This window comes from Mycteria americana, chromosome 1, assembly GCF_035582795.1.
Source record: "Mycteria americana isolate JAX WOST 10 ecotype Jacksonville Zoo and Gardens chromosome 1, USCA_MyAme_1.0, whole genome shotgun sequence".
In the NCBI taxonomy this organism is placed as follows: Eukaryota; Metazoa; Chordata; class Aves; order Ciconiiformes; family Ciconiidae; genus Mycteria; species Mycteria americana.
In genome coordinates, this window is record NC_134365.1 from 206,228,316 (window position 1) to 206,251,022 (window position 22,707).

Sequence of the window (22,707 nt, forward strand, 5' to 3'; positions counted from 1 at the left end):
TGTTACTGTTCACACACAGCACAAGATCCAGAGGGGAAAAAATACCAAATCTTTAAAAATAGTCTTTAATCACTTGAATTACTTAACATTGATGGTGGAGGATTCTCTGTCTCAAGATACTGTAAAATTGAGTTTCCTCCTATTTTAAAATCAAGTTTTGATCTTTTTTTCTAAAAGATACCATGCTAACTCTTGAGAAATCAAAGCAGGAGGTCAGACAGGAAAATGTTTTGGCTTATTTATGCAAGAAGTCAAACTATATCATGTCAAAAAGGTCTCTTCTATCCTTTAAATCTATGAACCCGGGAACTGGGATACAAAAGAAATGTAATATTTTTGAAGGTATTATTTTCTTATTAAGAAAAACTTATGAGAAAGCATAGCCTATTATTTTTAAACCTGAATTTAAATCTAAATGGTGGTTCTACTGATATCAATGGGGGAGAAAAATCCTACTTAACCTCAGGAGGGCAACATTTCTTCTTTCATTGTGGTTTATACTCATTTTTTGAAAGCATGACTCTGAATATTGCATGCACACTGTATGTCAATTGGCCCCATCACTAGGTACCAGTGGGAAAGTCTGAGTGATACAGCAGTTTCTCTAAATGTAATAAATGAATGTGTTCAGCTGGGACATCCTTTTCTTCTCCCTCCCTATGTGTGTGTCAGTGGTGCAATATTTGTCTCTAACACTTGCAGTGGAGAACTAGCCAAAAGTTACATACAGGCAGCAAAAGTTATTTAAGAGTTGGGAAGGGAAGCAGGTGTACATTGTAAGGGAGAAGGGCACAGCATCCTGTAGCAGTGCAGACACAAGAGGGAAAACCAAAAGACTGGATAAATCAAAGCTGCCTGCAGCTGTTCTCACGAATGGGCCAGACAAGCGAGCGTGCACAGCTGGCTGCTGGAGGAGGACAAACAGCAGCACCAGTTGCAGGTCTGTGGCCCAGATCTAATGTTCAGAGTGTTTTAACAGGAGTTCCCATGAATCAATGCCAAGTTTGTAGTGATACCAGGCAGCAGTGCCTGGGCTTGTGTTTGATAATCTCAACACCTAAAGTGATCAGTCTCACTGGGGATTTTTTCTGTATGTTATTGAACTGCTGCTTGTAACTCAGTAAATCTGGACCATGGATCACTGTGCTGCATTTCTCTTCTTGGTGTCTTGGTGCCTGTGGGGTATCGTTATTATCTTAGCAACACATGACTCTGCCCCTATTTTCTAATTCCAGACATATAATGGCTTTGGTTTACCTTTTCCTTGCATTCTTTTGGTCTGCCATCATGGTTACATTCATTTACTTAAGATGCACATTTTAGCAATTGTGAGATGTTTCTCCATCCTACTCTATGCACCTCTGCTCATTCTCAAATCATTCACAGATTATAAACTGGGGGATGGGGTCACTGCCATCACTTGCCTCTCCTCCTGTATAACAGAAATCACAGTGCTGCCCTGAATTAATCCCTGGAGGTACTTTTTTTCATTGTCATTTTCCAATGAACTGCAGAACCACTTAGAAATTTCATCTGTGGCTTGTAGTACCGTACATATGAACATGCTTTTCTCTGTCACCTTTACAGACCTTTTAGAAGTGGTCAATAGACCCCATGAGTTCCTAAGTACAGCTTGAAACCACTTGACTGGTTTTAGGAAAACATCAAATCTTGCCTTTCAAATTTTCAGTGATGAAGAATATACAACCTTGATGCTTCCATGGCTTTCATACATTAAAAGTATGAAACATACATTTTTATTAAAAGTATTTAAAGTATATTTTAATAAAAATATACATTTTTATTAAAAGCATACTTTTATTAAAAGTATTTTTATTAAAAGTATGAAACATACATTTTTTCATACATTAAAAGTATGCCTTTTATTTCTAATCTTAATTTATGTAACTCCAGCTTTCACCTTGGTATGTCATTGTCCACTAGACAGACAGCCTACCTCCGGGAGGTAGCTGTGACCCCTCTGAGTTTCTCCTTGACAAGCAAAATGACTCCTGATTTTTAAGCTTTACCTGAATGGCATGTCTCTCAACCTCTAACTAATCCTGTGGTTTTCCTCTCAGTGTTTTTCACTTTACCATGGTCCTTTTTTAGACTATATTCACAGGAACTTGATGCAGCAGTCTAATAATAACAGAAGAAAGCATAATGCACCTAGTCTAATTGATATTCCACTCTATAAATAAATATCCAAGGATCCCAGTGATAATGCACAAAGATCTTGGGTTTTGCTACTTAATCACCATATTTCCAATGGTCTAAGGGGTGGACACACAGCACATCTGTGCTCCATGGACAAACTGTATGACACTGGAGCATCTCCCAGCCAACAAATGATAACAGAGAAGGCTACAGCCCATTGACTTCCTTGATAATCCACCCCCATATTTTTTTTCTGCATCAGTGCTTTCTAGGATTAACTACTTTATCCAGTAACTATAAATGTATTTGTTCCCTGTGCTCTCTCCATAGTCAGTGAAGAGAAACTGGACCTTCCAAAAAACAATTTATCCCATCCCAGCACAACTGCCTAAAACCGCTGAGACAGAGTGCCCTCTGATGGGTATCCAGTTCTCTCCATGAACAATGAGAACGCACGTGGCTTACACCAGGCACTTTCAGAAGACTAAAATGAGGTGAGATGGATGCCACAGGCACTGGGTAGTGCTGCCACTGGCTATTTTAAAGCGTAAGCTGTGCCAGGGTTTAAAGCATAAAAGCATAAAACTATGCTTTACAGTTCTACCCAGTATCTACACGTCTGTGTCCATATAACACCATTACTATAAATCAGCCTATTACTCCCCCAAGGTTTTTGTCATCTGCAAATGTCATGAGTAATGACTGCATTTTTCCCAGGTCATTGTTGGAAATGTAAATCAATGCAGAAGCAAAAATTAGCCTAAGTGGGGCTCTCTCGCAAAGAATCCATTTAATAATGTTTCCCTTCTTATTAAACATTTTAAAACTTGTCATTTAATGAGTTTTGAAAACATTTAGTATGCATGACTTTCTTTTCATATGATTTAAATTGTGTGGTACCAAGTCAAATGCCTTATGAAAGCTGTAGTTTAATGCTATTCTGTTTGTCAACCAGATTTCCAAGTTAGCATGATAAGATTTTCCAGGTTGATTAGCATTAATTATATTATTTTCCTTTTAATTTGTATTAATTGAGTCTCATACCAACTGTTACATTATTTTATCAGGATCTCAATCAGGCTGACAGATTTGTAATTACCTAGGTCATCACACTTATACATCAGTATGTCCTTTTATGCAATAACCATGATTTGCTGTAGGTCTTCATATAGAAATCACCTGATGCTTTAAATTATCCCAAACCCTTAGAATACAGATTAGCCAATGTACTAGAATGTTCTCCAGAAAGTGAAGATCCAGTGATCTGCTCATAAAACTGTCTGAGCATAATCCAAACTTCTCACCCTTTGACACGGGGTTCTATGACACCTTATTATAAAGATACTGTATTGTTTTGTAGTGGGTTTAGTGCTTTTTAAAGTGAATTCAGAAACTGTAGCAACAGTCATTGAAATGCAGGCTTTTTTACAAAGGTCTGCCAATGCACGTCAGTCTTGCTGCTCTATCCCAAAATCTTTCTGTACACTTGTACATCAAATGGAAAAATCTGGGATTTTTTGATTCTGGGACTAAAATAAATATCTGATAATTGATAGAGCTAGGCCTCTGTTTGGAACCCCACAGTAATATTCCCTGGCTGTTTTCTGACCTGAGAAAAAGACTCATCCCTTCTGCTACAAAAATATTTTTGGCTTTAGAACAAAGATGGCAGCATCCCATGCTTTGCACAGGAAGGAACAGAAATGTACTGTGAGCGTATGACAGGAGTTACACACAGTTCCTCTTGATATATATCAAAGCCATTGGTGGTGGAATTCACTTGCCTGTTTTCATCACTGTCTAATTTATGAGGCCCCATGCTGTTTTGCTTGAGAGTTCTCTAAGCAAAAAGTAACTCTGCTGCACAAACAGGAATTTCATCTTTTGCACCACAGCAGTATGCACTCTTTTTAAAAGAAAACAAAAAAATACTGAGAAAACCTCAGTTCTGTGCCCTGGTCAGCTTGAGGAAGTTTAAACTTATAGTCTGTATCAAGCTAGGGAGCACATCAGCCAGCCAAACAGCTGTGCAGTGTTTTAGGTGAAAGCCTGTTCCACTCTTGTGTCAAAGCTGGACCTGTGCAGCCAGGGAGGCATAGGGCCAGAAAGATACCACATGACTCTAGCTCCAGACCCAGCTCTTGGGAAGATGTATGAATTTTATATGAGAAAATTTATATGGGTACAGCTGGGTACAGAAAGAGGAACAGCCTTGGAAAGAGTGCCCTTTCTTGACTGAAAGCATCTGCTGATATCTGAGCTATAATCGCTCAGATACTGTCAAAACACCTTTAGTCTGCCTTCTGGGTGGAAGATAATCTGTCCTTCCTTCCCTTCCTCCCCCACCACCTTAAAACAGCCGCTGCATGCCCCCACAGGGAAGCAATTACGGCTTCTAGCTCCCTGAGTCTAAGAGAGAATGAGGGCCTGAGGTGACTGAGAAAGGAAAGACTTCACCAAGAGGTTGTGGTAAAGGTCAGGTATTGACCACCTCCTTTTATCGTAAAAGGTACCTACACTCAGAAGAGAGCAAGGTAGCTGTGATCCTATTGATGCTTTCTGCCAGTTCCTTGTAATGTAATTGGAAAGAGGCAGACACACTGGATGAACAGAAGACATCTTCAGAGCTCCCCCTATCTTCATTTGCTGCGTGTCCTCTCTTTGACTTTCTGTTTCTATTAGAATGATCGGATTGGCCACCTCCCCTCTGTTTGCCCAGTTTCCCCCCTGAAACGGGCACCTAAAACATAGGCACATCTGCTCACAAATGAAGCAGTGTTGGAGCCTTTCCATTATCTACCACATGGGAGCAGGATTAGGTTCGCTGTCAGTTTTGGGGAACATGAAAGGGATAAAGAACCATGAATTATGCATAACAGAATTGCACCCTACTGGTTCCTTAAGACATACAAGATGTTTCAGTCCCATTGTCATCCTAACATGCTCTTGGAGAAAATGTTTCATACAGGCAGAGGCAGTCCTTTGAGTGTAGCAGGACTTGTCCGATATTCCCGATACACCACCGTATCAACATTCTTCTACTAGTGAGGTGTTGTTTCATGTTGTTAAAGGTCCGGCAGCATGTTATAATTTGTTAGAGTGGCTAAGACTATACGAAATGCCCTAAGAAATAAACTAAGTAGGTAAGGATTTATTAGAGAACTGTTAAAACCTGATTGCTTTTTCTATGCCTTCACTTGATTGTTTTCATTGCAGCTAAAGGAAAGGAAAAAAAAAAATTAAAACAGCAATCTGATCACAATCCTCACATACCTTTGGTTTAGACCTAAACTCTTCCAGGCAGTAATACAATCTTTTAATACCAGACCCAATTTAACGAGGGTCTAAATTAGTAGGAGTTAACTTTTTATGAAAAGCTTTGGACAGTGCTTGGCATGACGGAAGAGCCCATATATTTCTCCCAGGGACAACTGCGGGTTTTCTGCAGCCAATGTGTTTTCACCAGTTATTCCACTAAGTCTCCTCACCCGCCCTGGTGCAACTCAGTGATTTGAGTCATTCCAGCCCAAGGGATAACCTTTACGTGGCCGCTGCGGGCCCGAGGGCGAGGGGCACTGGCGGGGAGGCCCCGGCACACGGCTCCCACCGGACCCACCCGCCGGAGCCCCGCGGTCCCCACAGGGCAGGTTCACGCCGCAGCGGGGCCAGCCCCCCTCGCACCACCCCTCCTGCCCCTTTCTGCCCGGGCTGGAGACGGCGCGGCCGGTACTCAGGGAGGGCCCGGGCACCGCTCCCTGCCTCCCCCCGCCGGCCGCTCCCGCCCGCCTCCCCGCCTGCCCCCGGGCCGCCCCCTTCCCCGGGCCGCCTCTCCCCCCCGGCCCCCGCCGCGGAGCGCGGGGCGCTCCCGCCGCTCCAGACCCCAGCGGCGGATCCTGTCGAGCGGAGCGGCGCGGCGCGGAGCGCGGCTGCGGCAGCCCCCGCCTGCGACGTGGGGCACGGCGCTGCCGGCCGAGGGCGGGGGCGGCGGTCCCGGCCCGGGGATCCCTCACCTTTGCGAGTTCGGCCGGCCCCAGAAACGCAGCAGAAAGTTCAGCGTGCAGGAAGTTTGGGGCAGCTCGGAGAGTAACTCGGCAGCTGTGACTGCTGTTTCGGGTGGTGTGGTTTTTTGTTTCGGGTTTTTTTTTTTGTGCTTTTTTTTTTCTCCCCTGCATACAACTCCCCCAAACACACAAGCAACCCGCAACAACAGCAAACAAAAAGTCCGGGAAGGGGGAGAGAACAGGAGAGAGGGAAGCACCCTTGGTGGGGGAAAGCCGGGTTTCTTTGCAGAGACACGGTCCCGTTCACAGCGGATCCCAATGCAACTGCTCATCCTCCTCCTCCTCTACGCTGTCGTCTGTGCGAACTTTTGCAGCCGTCAGGGCACCACTGCCCCTGCTCAGAGCGGATCTATAAAAGCCTTGCGGTCCTCGAATATCAGGCGAGATGGTAAGTGTCCCTCTGTCTTCTTTATTCCCAAGTGCTGCATTTGCGGAGGAAGCCCCGAGCGCGCCCCGAAGGCTGCCGTCCCCCCTTCCCCGGGAGCGGGGGCCGCGTCCTCAGAGGCCGGCGGGGTCTGTCCGGGCGGGGGTCCCGTCCCTGGGAGACCGGCGGGGTCAGCCGGGGCGCGGGGGCCGGTCCCTGGAGGCCGGGGGAGCGTGCGGCCAGGTGGCGGGAGGGAGGTGTGGGCTGAGGGGGCGGCTCTGCCCGGCGGCTGCTCCTCCGGGCGGTCCCAAACTTCACAGGGCAACTTCGAGGAGGTCTCCTGGGAGCCGGCGGTGCCCCCAGCGTCCCCTCGGGCTGCGGGCGGCACCTCGCCCCTGACAACGCGGGGTGCTCGGTCCCAGCTGCCGCGGAGGGCCCCGCCGGGCGCCCCTCGGCACCCGCGGGCCCCGTCTCCTGTGTCCCTTTGACGTGCCGACGCCGGGGGCAGTGCGGGGAGGGCGGCCGGTTTGCGGCGGCTCCCACCGGAGCGGGGCCGCGGCGGGGTCCCCTCTGGGGCGGTGTGCGGCGGGCGGGGGAGGGCACGCGGGCGGCGGCCGTTGGGCCTCAGGGCGGGGCGCGGGCGGCGCCGCCGTCGCCTCAGGGGTGCTTGGGGGGAGCGCGGCTCCTCTCCCGGCCCCGCTGCGGCCTTTCGCCGCGTTCAGCTCCTGTAATGGCTCTCGGGGTGCCGTCCTCCTGGTGGAGGGCTGCCTTGCGGCAGGGTCTGGGCCCGGGTCTGCTGAGCAATGCCCCGCGAGGACTAGCCTCGTCCCTTGTGCCAGCCGCACCGTTGGCGGGCGTAGGATGCCCAGTGATGGTGAGCACCAGGGAGGGAATCTGCGGGCTTTCGGACACTGCCCGCCTGGTAGGGAGGGTGGTTTCAGTCTTCGTGTTTGAACGCTGGTGCGTTTCCGCCGGCAGAGGATATCCTCGACAGCTGAGGTGCTGTCGAGGGTCTGCAGTGCAGCTGTGTGGGGCCCAAGTGCCTCAAGTGAGCGGTCAGCGTGGCCGTGTGCTGTGGCCCCGTGGTGAATGAATGTGGAGGCTACATAAAAATAGCACCACTGAAATTCACCTTTGGAATCCACTTGTTCATGATTAAAGATGAAGAAAAACAAGTCTTTTGGTTTGGGAAGGGTGATGAGCCTCTCGTGGGGAGCAGCCTGTTGTGTTCCAGCTTCATGTGGGAGGACCTGCTTTTGCATGTTGCAGTGTACCTTCTTGCAGAGCAAAATGCAAGATGTTCTCCCTGAAAATGAACAGAGTTAAGTTCAGTCTTCAAGTTAACGTCTTCCAGTTGCTAGAATTTATATATGTTCTAAACCCTTTTAAAAACCCAGTCACTTGAGCCATTTCCAAGATTGTACTCTGTTTATTTTTCAGCATGTATACAATGTGTGTAATGGGTATACACACAATGTGGGTAATAGGATTTAGGAAGATGTTTGTGTTTCAGCTTTGGAATCATATTGAGCTTAATAATCTTTTGTATGCCTTTCCTAGTCACTGAAAGAAGGCATAGAGAAGGTGAAGAGGCTTTTTCTTAGAATTGAGATAGCGAGTCTGGAAACAAGACAGAATTGCACTTCCTTCTGTCTCAGAAGTCAAATTTAATCTAAGAAAAAATGTATGTGTTTGTAATAAAAACATTATCCATTATTTCTGTTTCATCCTTTAAAACTATTGTGTATTTTATCTAGCTTTGTGACTTGTTAGCCTGCCATCTTAAACTTCATAGAAGAACTGAGACCATCTCTGAACTAAACTAAGACAGCTTCCTTCCAAGTCAAACTCCAAACAAGCTTTTTTGTGGAAAACTGCAGTGATTTACTTAGAACTTCAAAATGTGTTTTACTCTGATCTTCTCTGTAGAGTCCGTGAAGAAATCAGTAACCCCTATAGAAATAAAGTTTTCAGCTTACTGGCAGTGTGACGGGTGTTTTACTCTGCAGAAGAATTCCTGTGGTGAGATTGCTTCTTGGAGTGATGAAGAGAACAAGCCTACGTGAAATGATTAGTTAATTGCTCTTTTCCTAGTTGTGCTCATTTAACGTTGTGATTAAGCTTTGTACCTTTAAAATTATCTTCCACAGTTTGTAGTGGCTGAACTTTCTGGGTATGGGGGAGGACTGGTACTGGGCCTGTTTGAAAGCGGCAGATCTATGTGAAATTACATGCTACCTTTGACCCTCCCTGGGCCATACGCTAGTCGGGCATGCAGCCTACAGACATAGTGAAACGCACCCACGCCGAAGTCAGACACCTCTGCAGTTTTGGCGGATGTTATCCAGGTACTGATGAGGTAGCACATTTTTAGGAAGATCGCCTGCAGATCTCTAGTACCCTGCAGCCTCGTGCTTGAGCATCCTCTTGCTTTTTCTCTGCAGAGGACGGTATGTTCTGGTATGGCCAGTGGAGCTGGGCATCAGGTCACAACATTTAAAGCACCTCAGCTGCTGATTGGCCTGATTTTACTCAAATGAACCAAACTGCTGCTTGAGTTTGTTGACTAAAGGTCTGTATTTGTGCAGCCAAAGGTTATGAGCTGTATTCCAAATGTTGCATGCATGTGGTGAGCTCACAAGCAAAGTGTTTAGACCATAGTTGGCTGTAGGCCACTAAAAGTATTTCTGTCTTTTATAATTTTCAGTGGTGTTTGTGTCTTGTTTTGGTCTGAAGCGCTGATATGGAATAGCATTAAAGACGTGGGTTGCATTGCTCAGTGAGACAGTATTTTTTGCTTTGTAAATATTTGCAGACATGACAATATGGAATAGGATCTAAGAGCACACAGTACACTGGGGGTAATATGTTCCAACAGTCTCTCTCAAAATGCACAGCAGGGATAAAAACTAATTTAATATTATGTCCTGGGTTGATGATCACGATTATTATGTTGTGGAATTAAGAGAGATACTGAAGAGGAAGCAAGGTCTGTTCAGCTCTTTAAAAAAATATTGTATCTTGGCAAGTCCAAGACCACCTGCACATTTTATTAAAAAAGAAAACAATCCTTTGGATTCCAGTTTGCTATTACCTCCAAGCAGGATAAACTATTGATACTGCATACACACAGCTTTAATATGGAGGCTTGGTCTTGCTTCCGGCCAAAACAAACCTTTGCACTGTGCATGATTTGAGATTGTCTTTCTTCTTTTAGGCTGAAAGAGGTTGGCCTATTTGTAATTGCTCTTATTAAGACTAAGGTTGCTCTGGGAAGAAATCTATAGATGAAGGGCAGCACATACAAAAAAAGTGCTATTTAATGACTACCAAACCTAACCAGACTGTACTTCCTGCTGAAGTTATTAAGAATATAAATAACCTGCTTACAAGACATCCTCTTGTCCTAGTGGAAGGACGAGCATTGATGACTCAGCTGTCCAATGTAGCACTAATCAATATTTAAAGTGTCCTGGTGATGCCAGCCACATTGATAGCACATGTAGTGGTATTTACTTAAAGTGCTTATTAATGCCAGTACCTGTTAAGTCCTTTGAAGTTTGTCAGAATAACACACAGAGGGCTTCCAGATGCTTCCATTGTTCTCTTTGCCTCAGTTTCCCAATTTGCAGTATGCAGGTACTACTGCCTAATTACAAGAAGTCTGCTATTTTGTATCTGCTATTTTGGTTGTTTATGTGTACTTGGAGATGAAAAGCGGAGATGAAAAGTGCTAAGTAATATTATTTGCTGTATGGTGTCTAACTGAAACGTAAATTGCTTGTTCTTATCTGTTACTGAACAAACATCTGTGTGAATGTTCAATCTAGGAAAGTATGCCTAGTCTGTATACTCAGACTAAGCACCACTACCCATATTTCAAACTTTAAAATCCAAAGTTTAAAGAAAAGGCAGAACAGAACAGACAGCATCGTGTCAAATCATTTCAGTATGTAAACAACTGAAAACCATGGAATCAGTGTCTTCTGATGTGGATTTGAAACCATAACATCAGATGACTTGAGATAAGTTTCTGGGCTCTTGTGGTTTTCATTTTGAATCCAAAAAATTAGGAATTTCTAAACTTTGGTTTGCTTGTGCACCACCAAAATACAAAAAAAAATTGTACTTTACCATTCTGAGGAACTGGCAACAGCTTTTGCCTCTTTGATGGTCTGTCCAAAGGGATGCGGGCCATTAACTCTACCCTCCCCTTCCCTGTGTTGGCCTATGCCTAAGCACAGGGAAAAACATTTGATGATTTGGGCAGTATTCTCTCACCAAATAGGTATTAACTGTCTGCTCTTGGGAAAAGACATAAGTGGGGTTTTTTTCATACCATTTTGAAATGGCTCTTGTGTCACTAGTGTATCGCAGTTTTGGAATGCACTTATTGAGTTCTTTTATAACAGGCTTGTATACATGTTTTTTTAAAGGACTCTGGTAACATAAAATTGTGTCAAGTGGAAAACAGCTAAAATAAATTTGCTTTTATAAGCTTTATTTTCCTGATTGTTTTTGTAGGTTTTGTAAAAAAAAAAGTGTATTTCAGGCTTCATCAGCTTAAAAAAACCCACCTTAGAAATTTACCTGTAGTAATGCACTTTGGTCTACAATTGTTTAACTTTGATGATGTCTTTTATCTGTATAATTAACTGTTTGGACTGAAGTATCAAAGCATATTGCATGAGAATTCCAACCCAGCAGCAAGCAGCATGGAGGAATTCTCCAAAGGCGCTTTGAAACATGTTTTAGCAGGCAGATCTATATCATATAGTGGAAGTCACTTCACTTATAAATTCTCCAGCCAGTCTCTCAACACTTCTTGTTTCTCTTTTTTAAAATGTATTTTTATGAAACTTAGTTAGGCCAGCTAATTCTTAAAAAGCTTGCAGAGAAAACTTGATAATTTTATTGCTTTGATTCCTAGAAACTGAACACTGCTGAAAATTCTAAAATAATGGGTTTTTTCACTGTGATCCCACAGAGAAGTGGTGTTTTATAAAATACCTAGGAATAGGCATAAATGGGAAACTCATGGGAACAACATTCTTCATGTCCTTAACTTTGAGCATCTTTATAATTCAGTTAAAGTCAAGGGGCTCAGTCCTACAGGATTCTGTGATAACAAAGCTTGAATAGCTTATATGTGAGTGAGACAATGTCGAGTAAAACTAACTATATCTTATGATGAAGCAAGAGTACAAGTATTTGCAAAATTTGTCAAATATTCTGTTAAAAAAAAAATAAGGCATATGTATCATAGGCATGAAAATTATGTACATGCATACACAGAATAAATATATATTGTATCTTTTACATTTTATCTAGTATAGGATATTATATATGCACTTATATAATGCATAAATCAGAGGACACAAGCACAGGGAAATGAGAATAATCATGCTTAATATAATTTGTTACGAATTGACATTAAAATCATAAAAATATTGTACCCAGGGAATTTTTTTTAGACTACTAAAAAACCCCAATATGTTTAATCTAAATTTTTGAAGTCCTAGTTGAACAATGAACTGTTAGAAAAATATTTGAGCCTAACTTTTTGAGGTAGTTAAGATCCTTTTTACATGATGTTGTTAGCGATGTAATTTGTGGAATTTGGGTTGAAAGCAACAGTTATGTTTAAAAATGTTTGTCAGTTTTCCAGGTTGCAAGTGGAAGTTCTGAAAGTAATTTACATGTTATTAAAATTTTTATTAAGTAAAAAGGAATTTATAGGGAAAAGGATTATCGAAGGCAGAAATTCTTTCAACAAAATAATTTACAAATTCACTACATTACATTTCTGGCACTCCGTTACACTGGGTGTAAATATTACATAAAAGGAACAGATCTGCAAAATGTGTGTTATTTATACAGCAAGAAACTCCTTTGGGGAACAGTAAATTAGAAGGACAGGGAATGGCTTTCGTTTCATACCTCTAATAATAGTATATATACAACAGGTGCAACAGAAGTTTGTATGTTTTATACTCCTACCTTTACATATGGATAGACTTGCTTACATTAAAATATATCTGCAGCAAATTACAGACTGATCTCTTTAACAGCAAATAAAATATCTTACAGGACTGGCTCCGAACACAGGAAAAGGAAAAGTAGGCAGCTGCCTGCAATATCAGAGTTCAAAAGGCTTCAAAACATCCAGCTCCTTGGTACCTTCAGAGCAATAATGATGACCTCCAGAGGTCCCTTCCAACCTCAGCCATTCTGTAATGGCACCTACTGCAGCTGAGGGGGGGACGGTGATGGGTGGAACGCATCCTGCCTCAGAAGCGGTGGTCGCCTTCCCCGTCTCTTCCATCCCTCATTCCCTCTTTCCCATTCTCAGCCCTTTTCCCACGCGCAGCAGTAGCAGGAACATGAAGTCTGTTTCTCCCCCAGCTCTGGGCCCAGCTGTGTCCCTTCTCCTTGCTTTCCTCCTCCGTTCCTTGTGTAGCAACATTCAGGTTTGCCTACCCAGCTGAGAAACCTTGAGTTAGCTCTCAATATTCATAGCATGTTCCCAACCCTAGAGAAGGGCTGTCTGCCCCTGCCTTGTCTGGCTTTTGTGGACCTGCAGGGATTTGACACTAGGATATTAAGTGAGTCCTAAAGAATACTGTGAAGGCTCTGTGTTGGCATTCTCTGTAGGAAGAATTTGCCCACTAATGCAGGAAAATTTAGTAGTACTCCTTTTAGTTAGTTGATTCAAGCTGTATTCAAGAATTGCCTCCAAAAGTCCTGCTATTATATTTATGAAGTTGATTACATTATACCACATTTTGGATAAAACGGACCACTTAGGTCACTGCTTCTGGTGAGAATCTCTTGGCTAAAATAACTGGATTGTATTAGGTTACTTGGCAGTTTGTTTCAAATTAATCTCCTGTTTACAAAGCTAAGGAAATGTCCTGTTTACAATGTCAAACTGGCTAGATTTTCTTTTGGGAGTTTGGATTTGGCTCTAATATTTTTGGTAGTGAACAAATCCTACATGATCTCAAGCTTCCTATTGTACTTGAGTAATCTTCAGTTTCATGCTTCCTTTTTGATCTGTGTCCCACGCTGTGAAGGCCAACATCCCATATTTCTGCTTTGGCAGTCAGAGCTCTGCATATTTGGAGATGGTGCAGGAGGACACACTTTTACCTTCTGGACGAACTTCCTGCCAATGTATTTGAGCCCTGCTGTGCACTGGGACTTCATGATGTTAGACTCTGTAAAAATATTTATTAAACACTGGGTCCATGAAAAAGTTGAAAAATAGCCTTCTTGACCTTTGTTGCACTGAAATCAAGGACAAAACTTCCATCAGCTCTTACTGCAGCAGGGTCTGGCTCACAGTTTACATGAATCAATACAGGATAAAACAAAATGCTTAGGAATTCAGTGATGAGTTTGTTATAGAGTCATAGAATCATTTAGGTTGCAAAAGACCTTTAAGATCATCAGTCCAACTGTTAATCTGGCACTGCCAAGTCCACCATTAAACCATGTCCCGAAGCACCACATCTCCACGTCTTTTAAATACCTCCAGGGATGGTGACTCAACCACTTACCTGGGCAGCCTGTTCCAATGCTTGACAAGCCTTTCGGTGAAGAAATATTTCCTAGTATCCAATCTAAACCTCCCCTGGCACAACTTGAGGCCGTTTCCTCTTGTCCTATCACTTGCTACTTGGGAGAAGAGACTGACCCCCACCTTTCTACAACCTCCTTTCAGGTAGCTGTAGAGAGCAATAAGGTCTCCCCTCAGCCTCCTTTTCTCCAGGCTAAACAACCCCAGTTCCCTCAGCCGCTCCTCATCAGACTTGTGCTCTAGACCCTTCACCAGCTTCGTTGCCCTTCTCTGGACAGGCTCCAGCACCTCAAGGTCTCTCTTGTAGTGGGGGGCCCAAAACTGAACACAGTATTCGAGGTGCGGCCTCACCAGTGCCAAGTGCAGGGGCACGATCACTTCCCTACTCCTGCTGGCCACGCTATTTTTGATACAAGCCAGGATGCCATTGGCTTTCTTGGCCGCCTGGGCACACTGCTGGCTCATATTCAGGCGGCTGTCAACAAACACCCCCAGGTCCTTCTCTGCCAGGCAGCTTTCCAGCCACTCTTCCCCAAGCCTGTAGCGTTGCATGGGGTTGCTGTGGCCCAAGTGCAGGACCTTGCACTTGGCCTTGTTAAACCTCATACAATTGACCTCGGCCCATCGATCCAGCCTGTCCAGGTCCCTCTGCAGAGCCTTCCTACCCTCCAGCAGATCAACACTCCAGCACAACTTGGTGTCATCTGCAAACTTCCTGAGAGTACACTCGATCTCTTCGTCCAGATCATTGATAAAGATGTTAAACAGAGCTGGCCCCAACACAGAGCCCTGGGGAACACCACTTGTGACCGGCCGCCAACTGGATTTAACTCCATTCACCACTACTCTTTGGGCCCGGCCGTCCAGTCAGTTCTTTACCCAGTGAAGAGTACACCCGTCCAACCCATGAGCAGCCAGTTTCTCCAGGAGAATGCTGTGGGAAACCGTGTCAAAGGCTTTACTGAAGTCTAGATAGACAACATCCAGAGCCTTTCCCTCATCTACTAGGCAGGTCACCTTGTCATAGAAGGAGATCAGGTTGGTCAAGCAGGACCTGCCTTTCCTGAACCCATGCTGGCTGGGCTTGATCCCTTGGTTATTCTCTCTATGTGCCGTGTGATGGCACTCAGGATGATCTGCTCCATCAGCTTTCCTAGTACCAAGGTCAGGCTGACAGGCCTGTAGTTCCCCGGGTCCTCCTTTTGGCCCTTCTTGAAGATGGGCGTCACATTTGCTAATCTCCAGTCAGCAGGGACCTCCCCAGTTAGCCAGGACTGCTGGTAAATGATGGAAAGGGGCTTGGTGAGCACATCTGCCAGTTCCTTCAGTACTCTCGGGTGGATCTCATCAGGCCCCATAGACTTGTGAGTGTCTAAGTGGTGCAGCAGGTCACTCACCATTTCCCCCTGGATTATGGGGGCTCCATTCTGGTCCCCGTCCCTATCTTCCAACTCCAGGGGCTGGGTACCCAGAGAACAATTGGCCCTGCTATTAAAGCAGGTAAGCTTATGTAGCTTATGTAGCTTATGTAGGTAAGCTTTACAATATTCACAGTTAAGATATTGAATTAGTGTCCATGCACTGAAAAAAACCCAAATCCTTTGCACTGATAGAGATGAAGGGTAACTGATGTAGTTACAGATTGTGTAGCAAAAGTACAGAACAAAGCCTTGTGGGTTCAATGCATCCGGCTGCTTTTTCTCCTATACTGACAGTCTTCTGTGTCATCCACAGGGTATGCTACAAGAGACTTCAGCTGCAGTACATTTCTAAACAAGACCTTAAGGAAACCTGTCAGTATTTTTCAGTGTCTTGCATTGTTTTTGTTTGTGTTTTAGTTTTAAGGAGGCTCCAAGTGTAATATGCGTGGGTTTTTGTTATTGTTTCTTCTTGGATCAGTTGCAGAAGATTTTTCTCATAGTTGTATTTCTAATCTGATGTGACTCACAATAAAAGTGGATTGAGGATAAAGCAGCGACCCAGACTGGTTAGGGAGAAGGAATAAAAATAGGTACACAGAATGTTGATTACCAGAAGTACTGTGGAATTTGGAAACCATTTAGGTACCATTGTGCCCTTACTTTTTCAACCAGGAATTTGCTTGAAAGATAAATCTTTTGCTTTAGCAAACCAGTGACAGATATGTTGCATGAAAATGGCAAGTAGGTGGTAATAATGCCTTTAGATTCTTTGTGGAAATGGACCAACACAGCTTCTTAATCACGATGTCTCAGCAGGGATAAACGCTGACAGGAATGATTTCACTAACACATCCAGATGTCAGTGTAAGGGTTTAAGACCTCATCACAGATGCGTACAGAGAATTTGCTACTTTGAAATACATAGAAATCCCCAGAGTTACGGTACTGTTTCTTTTCCTAGATCAGGTTGTAGGCCTGTTCCCTTGCTGCTGTAAGTTGCCTTCACGTTGCTGTGTTAGGTTGCTGAATGTTTGGAAGTCAGCAGAGGGAGATGCTGGTTTGCTTCATTGCTGTCCATACGATGTGACCTGGGCCTCCCAAACCCCCGTGCCTGCATGTGTTGGTGTTGTGCTGGTAGGGTGGCGATGTAGTTGTCAGAAGGGGAAACTTTCTTTGCTCCTTACATCCTCATAATGGCAGAGAACAGTTCTTTGCCTGGGTAGACTTGGTTTTATTTTTGTTTCTAATTAACACTTGTCACCCAGGAGAGCTTAATGACATGGTATGCATTTCTCACCAATTCCCATCATTCATTAGATCCTGGAAAGCGGGAGCCAAAGTTAACCTCTTCTTCTAATCAAGAGATAAAATTCTTGCATCATATAGTAGGAATCTGGCTGCTCCTAGTATATATGTGATCTGCTTTTACATAGTTAGCACCTCCAAAGTCAGTTCTCTGATGGTGCACACTGTGTTTACTGTACGGTGCACTCAGAGTGTCTTGAGTGGTGCCTCTGTGAAATGGATGCAGCGACGACCCCACCTTTGCAGCACCCTCGAGTGATGCCAAGGTGTCTTGGGTCTGTCCTTGGACCTGCATGGCAAAGCCAGGTTTTGTTGTGACATCTCTATCCCCATACATACAGCCTGCCTCCTAACAGACTTCAAGACATGAGTAATTCCCTCGGCCACATGTCAACGTGGAAACAAGCATCAGTCCAGAAGAGAAACTTGTTTGCACCACAGAGGAACCTCATGCCATACTCTAGCGCACATCTGAGGACTGATCCTGGACCTGCGTTGTTCCCACAGTGGCAAGCAGAGGAGGATGAGAAGTGGACCAGCGTGGCTGTTCAGCCTGCTCTTTCCCCAGTCCCCTAGCTGGTCACAGCACATGTAATAGGCCTTCACTGGGCAGCATTCATGCATTTGATGACATTTTTCTGCAGGCAGTAACACTATATGGTGATACCTTCTGTTTCACTGTAGGGGTTGAGCCCCGGCAGCTTGGAGAGGCAGAAGTGCCACTCATAGCAGTCATTACATGTGGGCAAAGACTGGAGATCCTTACCAGGTTGCAGCCATCCTTAAAATGCTGTGGCCTTGCTGCCTGTGCTGTCCCACCTCCTGTCCACTTTCCTGCTCAGAGTTGCCACCGTTTTTGCAGGCTCAGAGCTGTGTGACCTGTTGAGGTAAAATAGCAGGGCATGTGGGTAGCCATTTTTGAGCAACAGAGAATCATACAAAACAACAGTGTGATGTCCTGCATAAAAATCACATATCTTGGCTCTCACATGCTTGCCTGAAAATAACTCCTGTGGCATGGGAGTTAAATAGCAGTCTCCCCTCCAAAGAAACCCCAGAGCAAAACAGGGAAAGCTATTATCCTGTTTTTGTTTCTTTGCACGTTCCTTGGGTTTGGTTTCATCCAATGCATAAGGACATAGAGGAAGGCCATGAAGAAGAAATCATAGTGACTTGATAAATCAGTTCAGTTTAGTTTTTTGAAGAATGACTTTAAAGGCTTTTTTTATCAATACATGCAGGATATTTTTCAAGGGTTGCAGGTGCTGCCTTTTATTTTTGTACAAGGATCTTGTCTCAGAATTTCTTTCCGTAGCCGTTTTCTGATGCTACTGCTCTTTTTTGTGCCATCACCAACTCTTGCAGGACCTAGAGTCAAGCCTTGTCAGGCAGATTGCTTTTCAGCTTACCTTAGGCAAGCCATTAGTCAAAATATTGACTGAGGAAAAAAGTGTCACCTGTTTTTTTATCAGAAGAGAGACAGAATGGATTTCTACATATGCTTTTGCAATGAAGCAATTGCAAATTTCAGTACACATCGCTGTAGCTTTGACAATGTATTTCTAGCACTTCATTTTCAAGAAGGCTTTCAAAGAGCCAAACCAAAACAGAAATACCCAGAGCTGCCTTGTTTCTTTCTAGAGAGGATAGCCAGCCTGGTTGCCTAATGCGGCTTCTGCTTCCCTTCTGTTTCCGTGATAGGAGACAAGCATTTTATTTGCTTATTTATTATAAATCAGTATTGTCGATTTTTTATTTTTATTTTACATTTACTGTGGCTAAAGCAAAGCCTAAACTTAAGAGACAAACCAGCATGAACTTCACAGTATTATCATTATTTTGTTGGATCGATGTTTTTGCCAGTTTAAAATTTCTTAAAATTACCAGATAAAATAGAGGATCCGATGCCAGCACGTGAATCCAGGCAGTTCTTTAAATTGGTCTTGACAGAGGTTCTTACCCATGCAGCAGCAGCTGGCACAGCTTTTCAGAGAGCGTGAGTGGGCCTGCTGGAAGAGCTGACTAGCAGAAACCCAGGGAGCTCCTACGAGGGACTTAGCTGAACTTCTGTAAAAAAGCTACATGCCACATCCAAGATACACTGTGCTTGCTTATGGTGGATACTAATAAAGAGTTCATACCTGTAATGGTTACTAAATGATTTCACATGGAATGCCCATTTTTTTCCTGCACGTATGCACCATTTCTGTTAAAAAGTTGGTAAATTTTGACTTTTCGATGCTGACATCTGAGGCCCAGAAAAACAAAGTTGAGAATATGCTGACAATACTGAAAGCTGAAGATTTCTAGTACCTGTCAAATCACCACATTTACTACATTGAAAACAAAGCACTGCCCTCACAACCCTTTTGCCAAATATTTGCTCTTATAGTAAGGCAAAGGAAAGCAACCAGAAAGAAAAGGAAGAAAAAAAGATTTTAGTGACAGAGACATTTTCATTTCATTTCTTGCCAGGACAAAAAAAAAACCATTGCCAGACGACTAAACATGTGGGATTAAGCTGAAACATATTTTTAAAATTAAATTCAAAGTCACATTAGGTATGAAGTGGAATTGACTACACAGCCTTGTTAAATGTACAAAATAAAGAAAATAGAAGAACTAAAAATGTTATCTTTCTTTTTGTTAGATTCGTTGTAGGGCCGGGCGTAGCAGGACTAGAGGATAAAATCATGCTAGTTGAGCATGTGCTTTACCAGCCATGTATTGAGTGACAGAGGGAAGATGGGGAAGGAGCTGCAGCCCTGCCTCGGTTTCCCAGTTAATCTTCTCCTGGGGTGTACAAACACAGTGCAAAAGAAAGGGTGTCATTGTAAATTAATGCCTAAGGCGGAGAGACTGGAAGAAGTTGGATAGTGTGTTAAGACTCCTCCCTCCTCCCTGCCGAAGTACCTGCTCCATGCCTTGCTGATGAACATGGAAGGGCATCCCCTCATTCGTGCGTCCTGGACGGGGCTCCCTCCTGCCTCCTCCCCTCTGCCTGAAGAACTGAAGCCACAGCTTAGCCCTGTGCCAGCAAACAATCCGATATATTGCCAAATGTGACTTTTTGCAGTTCCTCCGTGTGGTACTGCAGCTCTCGCCAAGAGAAACAGAAGATGTGTGCAGTCTCTGTGCTCCTCCCTGAGCCGCGCGGGAGAGCCAGTCCCCGTGCACCTCACGTGAGGCATATTTTTCGTGTCATTTTGTGTCAGTGCGTGCCGTTTTCACTTCCTGCGGAAGATGAACACTGGGTGTAGATCCTCTCCTCACCTTACTCCCAAGGCTGGAAATAATGCAGTTTTAAATATTGCGTGATTGTGCTCAATTCTTACAAAAGTAATTTACTGTAATTGTGACCTTATTAACGTAGTGTGATTTCAGCTGCTGTTCGCCTCTTACTAAGGACTGGTAAATAAAATGCTAATCTATTTTACAGCTTTTGTGTTGCAAAAGTTCAGGTGTTCAGGTCACTTAATTAGCACCTAATTTCCGCACTACGCTGAATCTAATCTGACAAATTTTAGACATCTTTGCTGAGAGGAATCAAACTGTAATGAAGATGTTAATGCTACTGTAGTTTGAGTGAGGTCCTTCTTCCCAGTATTAACTGGTATTCCTAGATTCATACTCCACAGATTCATATTTGACTTTTAGTAGAGAAGAGAAAGAATAGAACTGGTTGAACTATGTATAAAACAATTATGGCTTTTCTCCCCTATGGTTGGCAGAGGAGAAAGGAATATTACAGAAAACATGAGAGGCAGCACCTTCATGTGCGCTTTCCTCTAGATCTGGTAGCCGGAGACCATCCCGAAACATATGAAAGAGGAATCTTGAGAAAAAACAGTTTCTAGCATTGTGTCTCATAAATCCATCAGGATCACTCAGTCCACACTAGGGCAACAGCTGATACCATCTAATTTTAAGCACTCATAACTTAATGAGTTATTCTTTTATAAGCTGTGTTATCCTCTAGTGGTTACTGTCTCTTCCTGTGATTATTCTGGCAACTTCTAAACTAAAATGTAATGAATACACCTCAGACCGCTTCGGTTGCCCTCCCCGTGGAGAAATCCTCTGCCGCAGAGGTGGCTCAGGCTTGCATTCATGTTGCCACTGATGGGGGTGTTAAGTGGAGGTCTTGGGGTTTCTTTGGAGAGATTTGTTGTTTCCAGTGCTCTCAAGGATCTAGTTTTGGGACCTTAACTGTATTCTGTGACCTCCTCCTGCATTCTGTTTTTCTAAGAGAGAAATGGTGGTTCCTGGTCTCTGTGATTGTGTATGTGCACGTGTCTGTGTGTGTAGTAGCTAGTCTATCTATGGAAAGGTAATCAAATGCCACGCAGTATTACTTGATTCTAGTGTAAATATCTGTGTTTCCATAGAGCATTCTAAAGATAATATGCAGCCTCCAGGCTGTAACATTTGTGTTTTCATTCCTTCGGCTCTTCCTGCCAGAATAATTTCAGAATAATCCCTTTCTATTTGCCTCTGTTTTGAAAAGAATCCCTGCTATGGACCAAATGACATTATCAGCCAGTGAGAAGGTTCCTATGTCACTTATAGTTAGGATTTCTTTCCAATAAGTGCAAAGTGTTATAAATTTATTTAGTCCCACTATCGCTGATAGTATGCATGGGATCTAAGCTGATGTTCATCTCAGAGTATCTGGGACCTAACCCAAATTCAGGTGTCCAAATGATACAATTTTGTTAACAGGCCCTACAACCTTCTATATAAACTCTAGACAGGACTTTTTATTGTTCTGATAGACATAGAAAAGCAGGTCACACTTTTTTGCTTCTACAGTTTTGGAGCTGTCTGGACATAAGACTTTTATACTGCAGTAATAAAGGTGTTGTTCTCAGCTATAATAATGTTTTATATTTCAATGAAATCTTTCTAAACCTATGTTGTTTTGAAGAATTGATGTCATATGATCTTGATGAAATTAATAGCATTGTGAAGGTCTATTTACTTTTTGTATTGTTTACATCTATTGCATTGCAAACTGAATGCTGGTGGGGCTGCTATGCTCTGGAGACTGTTCTGCACAAACCTTCATAAAATCTGCAAATTTTTCTTTATGATTAGTTTTCGAGGGATTTTTTTCTTAAATATAGGCCTCGATCGTGTAATAAAAACATTGTTAATCAAAAATGCTGCTTTCTAGTTCGAAAAAGAAACCCAGTTGAAATCATGACAGCTTATTTGAAGATGTGAGCAAAATGTAATACTTTGCAAGATATAACATGTGGTATTGGATAACTGCAAAATGCTGTTTCATTGAGATCTGTCAAATTGTACTACTTGAAATATTGCTGTTTTCTTAATTACGTATGGAATTGAAGAACTATTTTTATCTCTTGAGGTCAGCTCAAGTTTTGCAACCGTATCACAGTAGGATGTAGTTCATTAAATACCTGTATTTTCTATATTTACAGTAGAATGAATGCTGCTATTGGCATTTTTTAAAAAAGTCTGAGACTTCAGTTGCTGCTGTACAGAAATTTTGCTTTCGTTTTTCTTGGTTTCAATTTATGTGGCAAGTGTAGAATGAATATTCTTTTTTTCATTTTGTTCAGTTCACTCAAAATTGAGAAATCAGTTTTGGCTTACAAAAAACCACAAAACAAACAGAACACAGACAGAATGATTCACTTTCTCTTTCAGTCCATAAGTAAAAAACAACTACAAGTGTATGAAGTCAGCATTGCAGAGAAAAACATCCAAAATACAAGTAGGAACATACCTGCACAGATGCTTTCAAAAAGATTTACATTTTCACTTCATTTTATTTTGAAGCCCATG

The 22,707-nt window shown here is 43.2% G+C and overlaps 1 protein-coding gene across 3 annotated transcripts in view; it reads left to right on the forward strand.

Annotated features, from left to right (window-relative positions):
- The first annotated feature begins 6,474 nt into the window (after positions 1-6,474).
- Positions 6,475-22,707, forward strand: part of PDGFD (platelet derived growth factor D) — a 148,453-nt gene continuing 132,220 nt past the window's right edge. For all 3 annotated transcript variants that reach the window (XM_075491024.1, XM_075491027.1, XM_075491026.1), the window contains exon 1: positions 6,475-6,609. In XM_075491024.1, the coding sequence (XP_075347139.1) occupies positions 6,480-6,609 (130 nt within the window). In that variant the 5' untranslated portion in view covers positions 6,475-6,479. The remainder of the gene's footprint in view (positions 6,610-22,707) is intronic.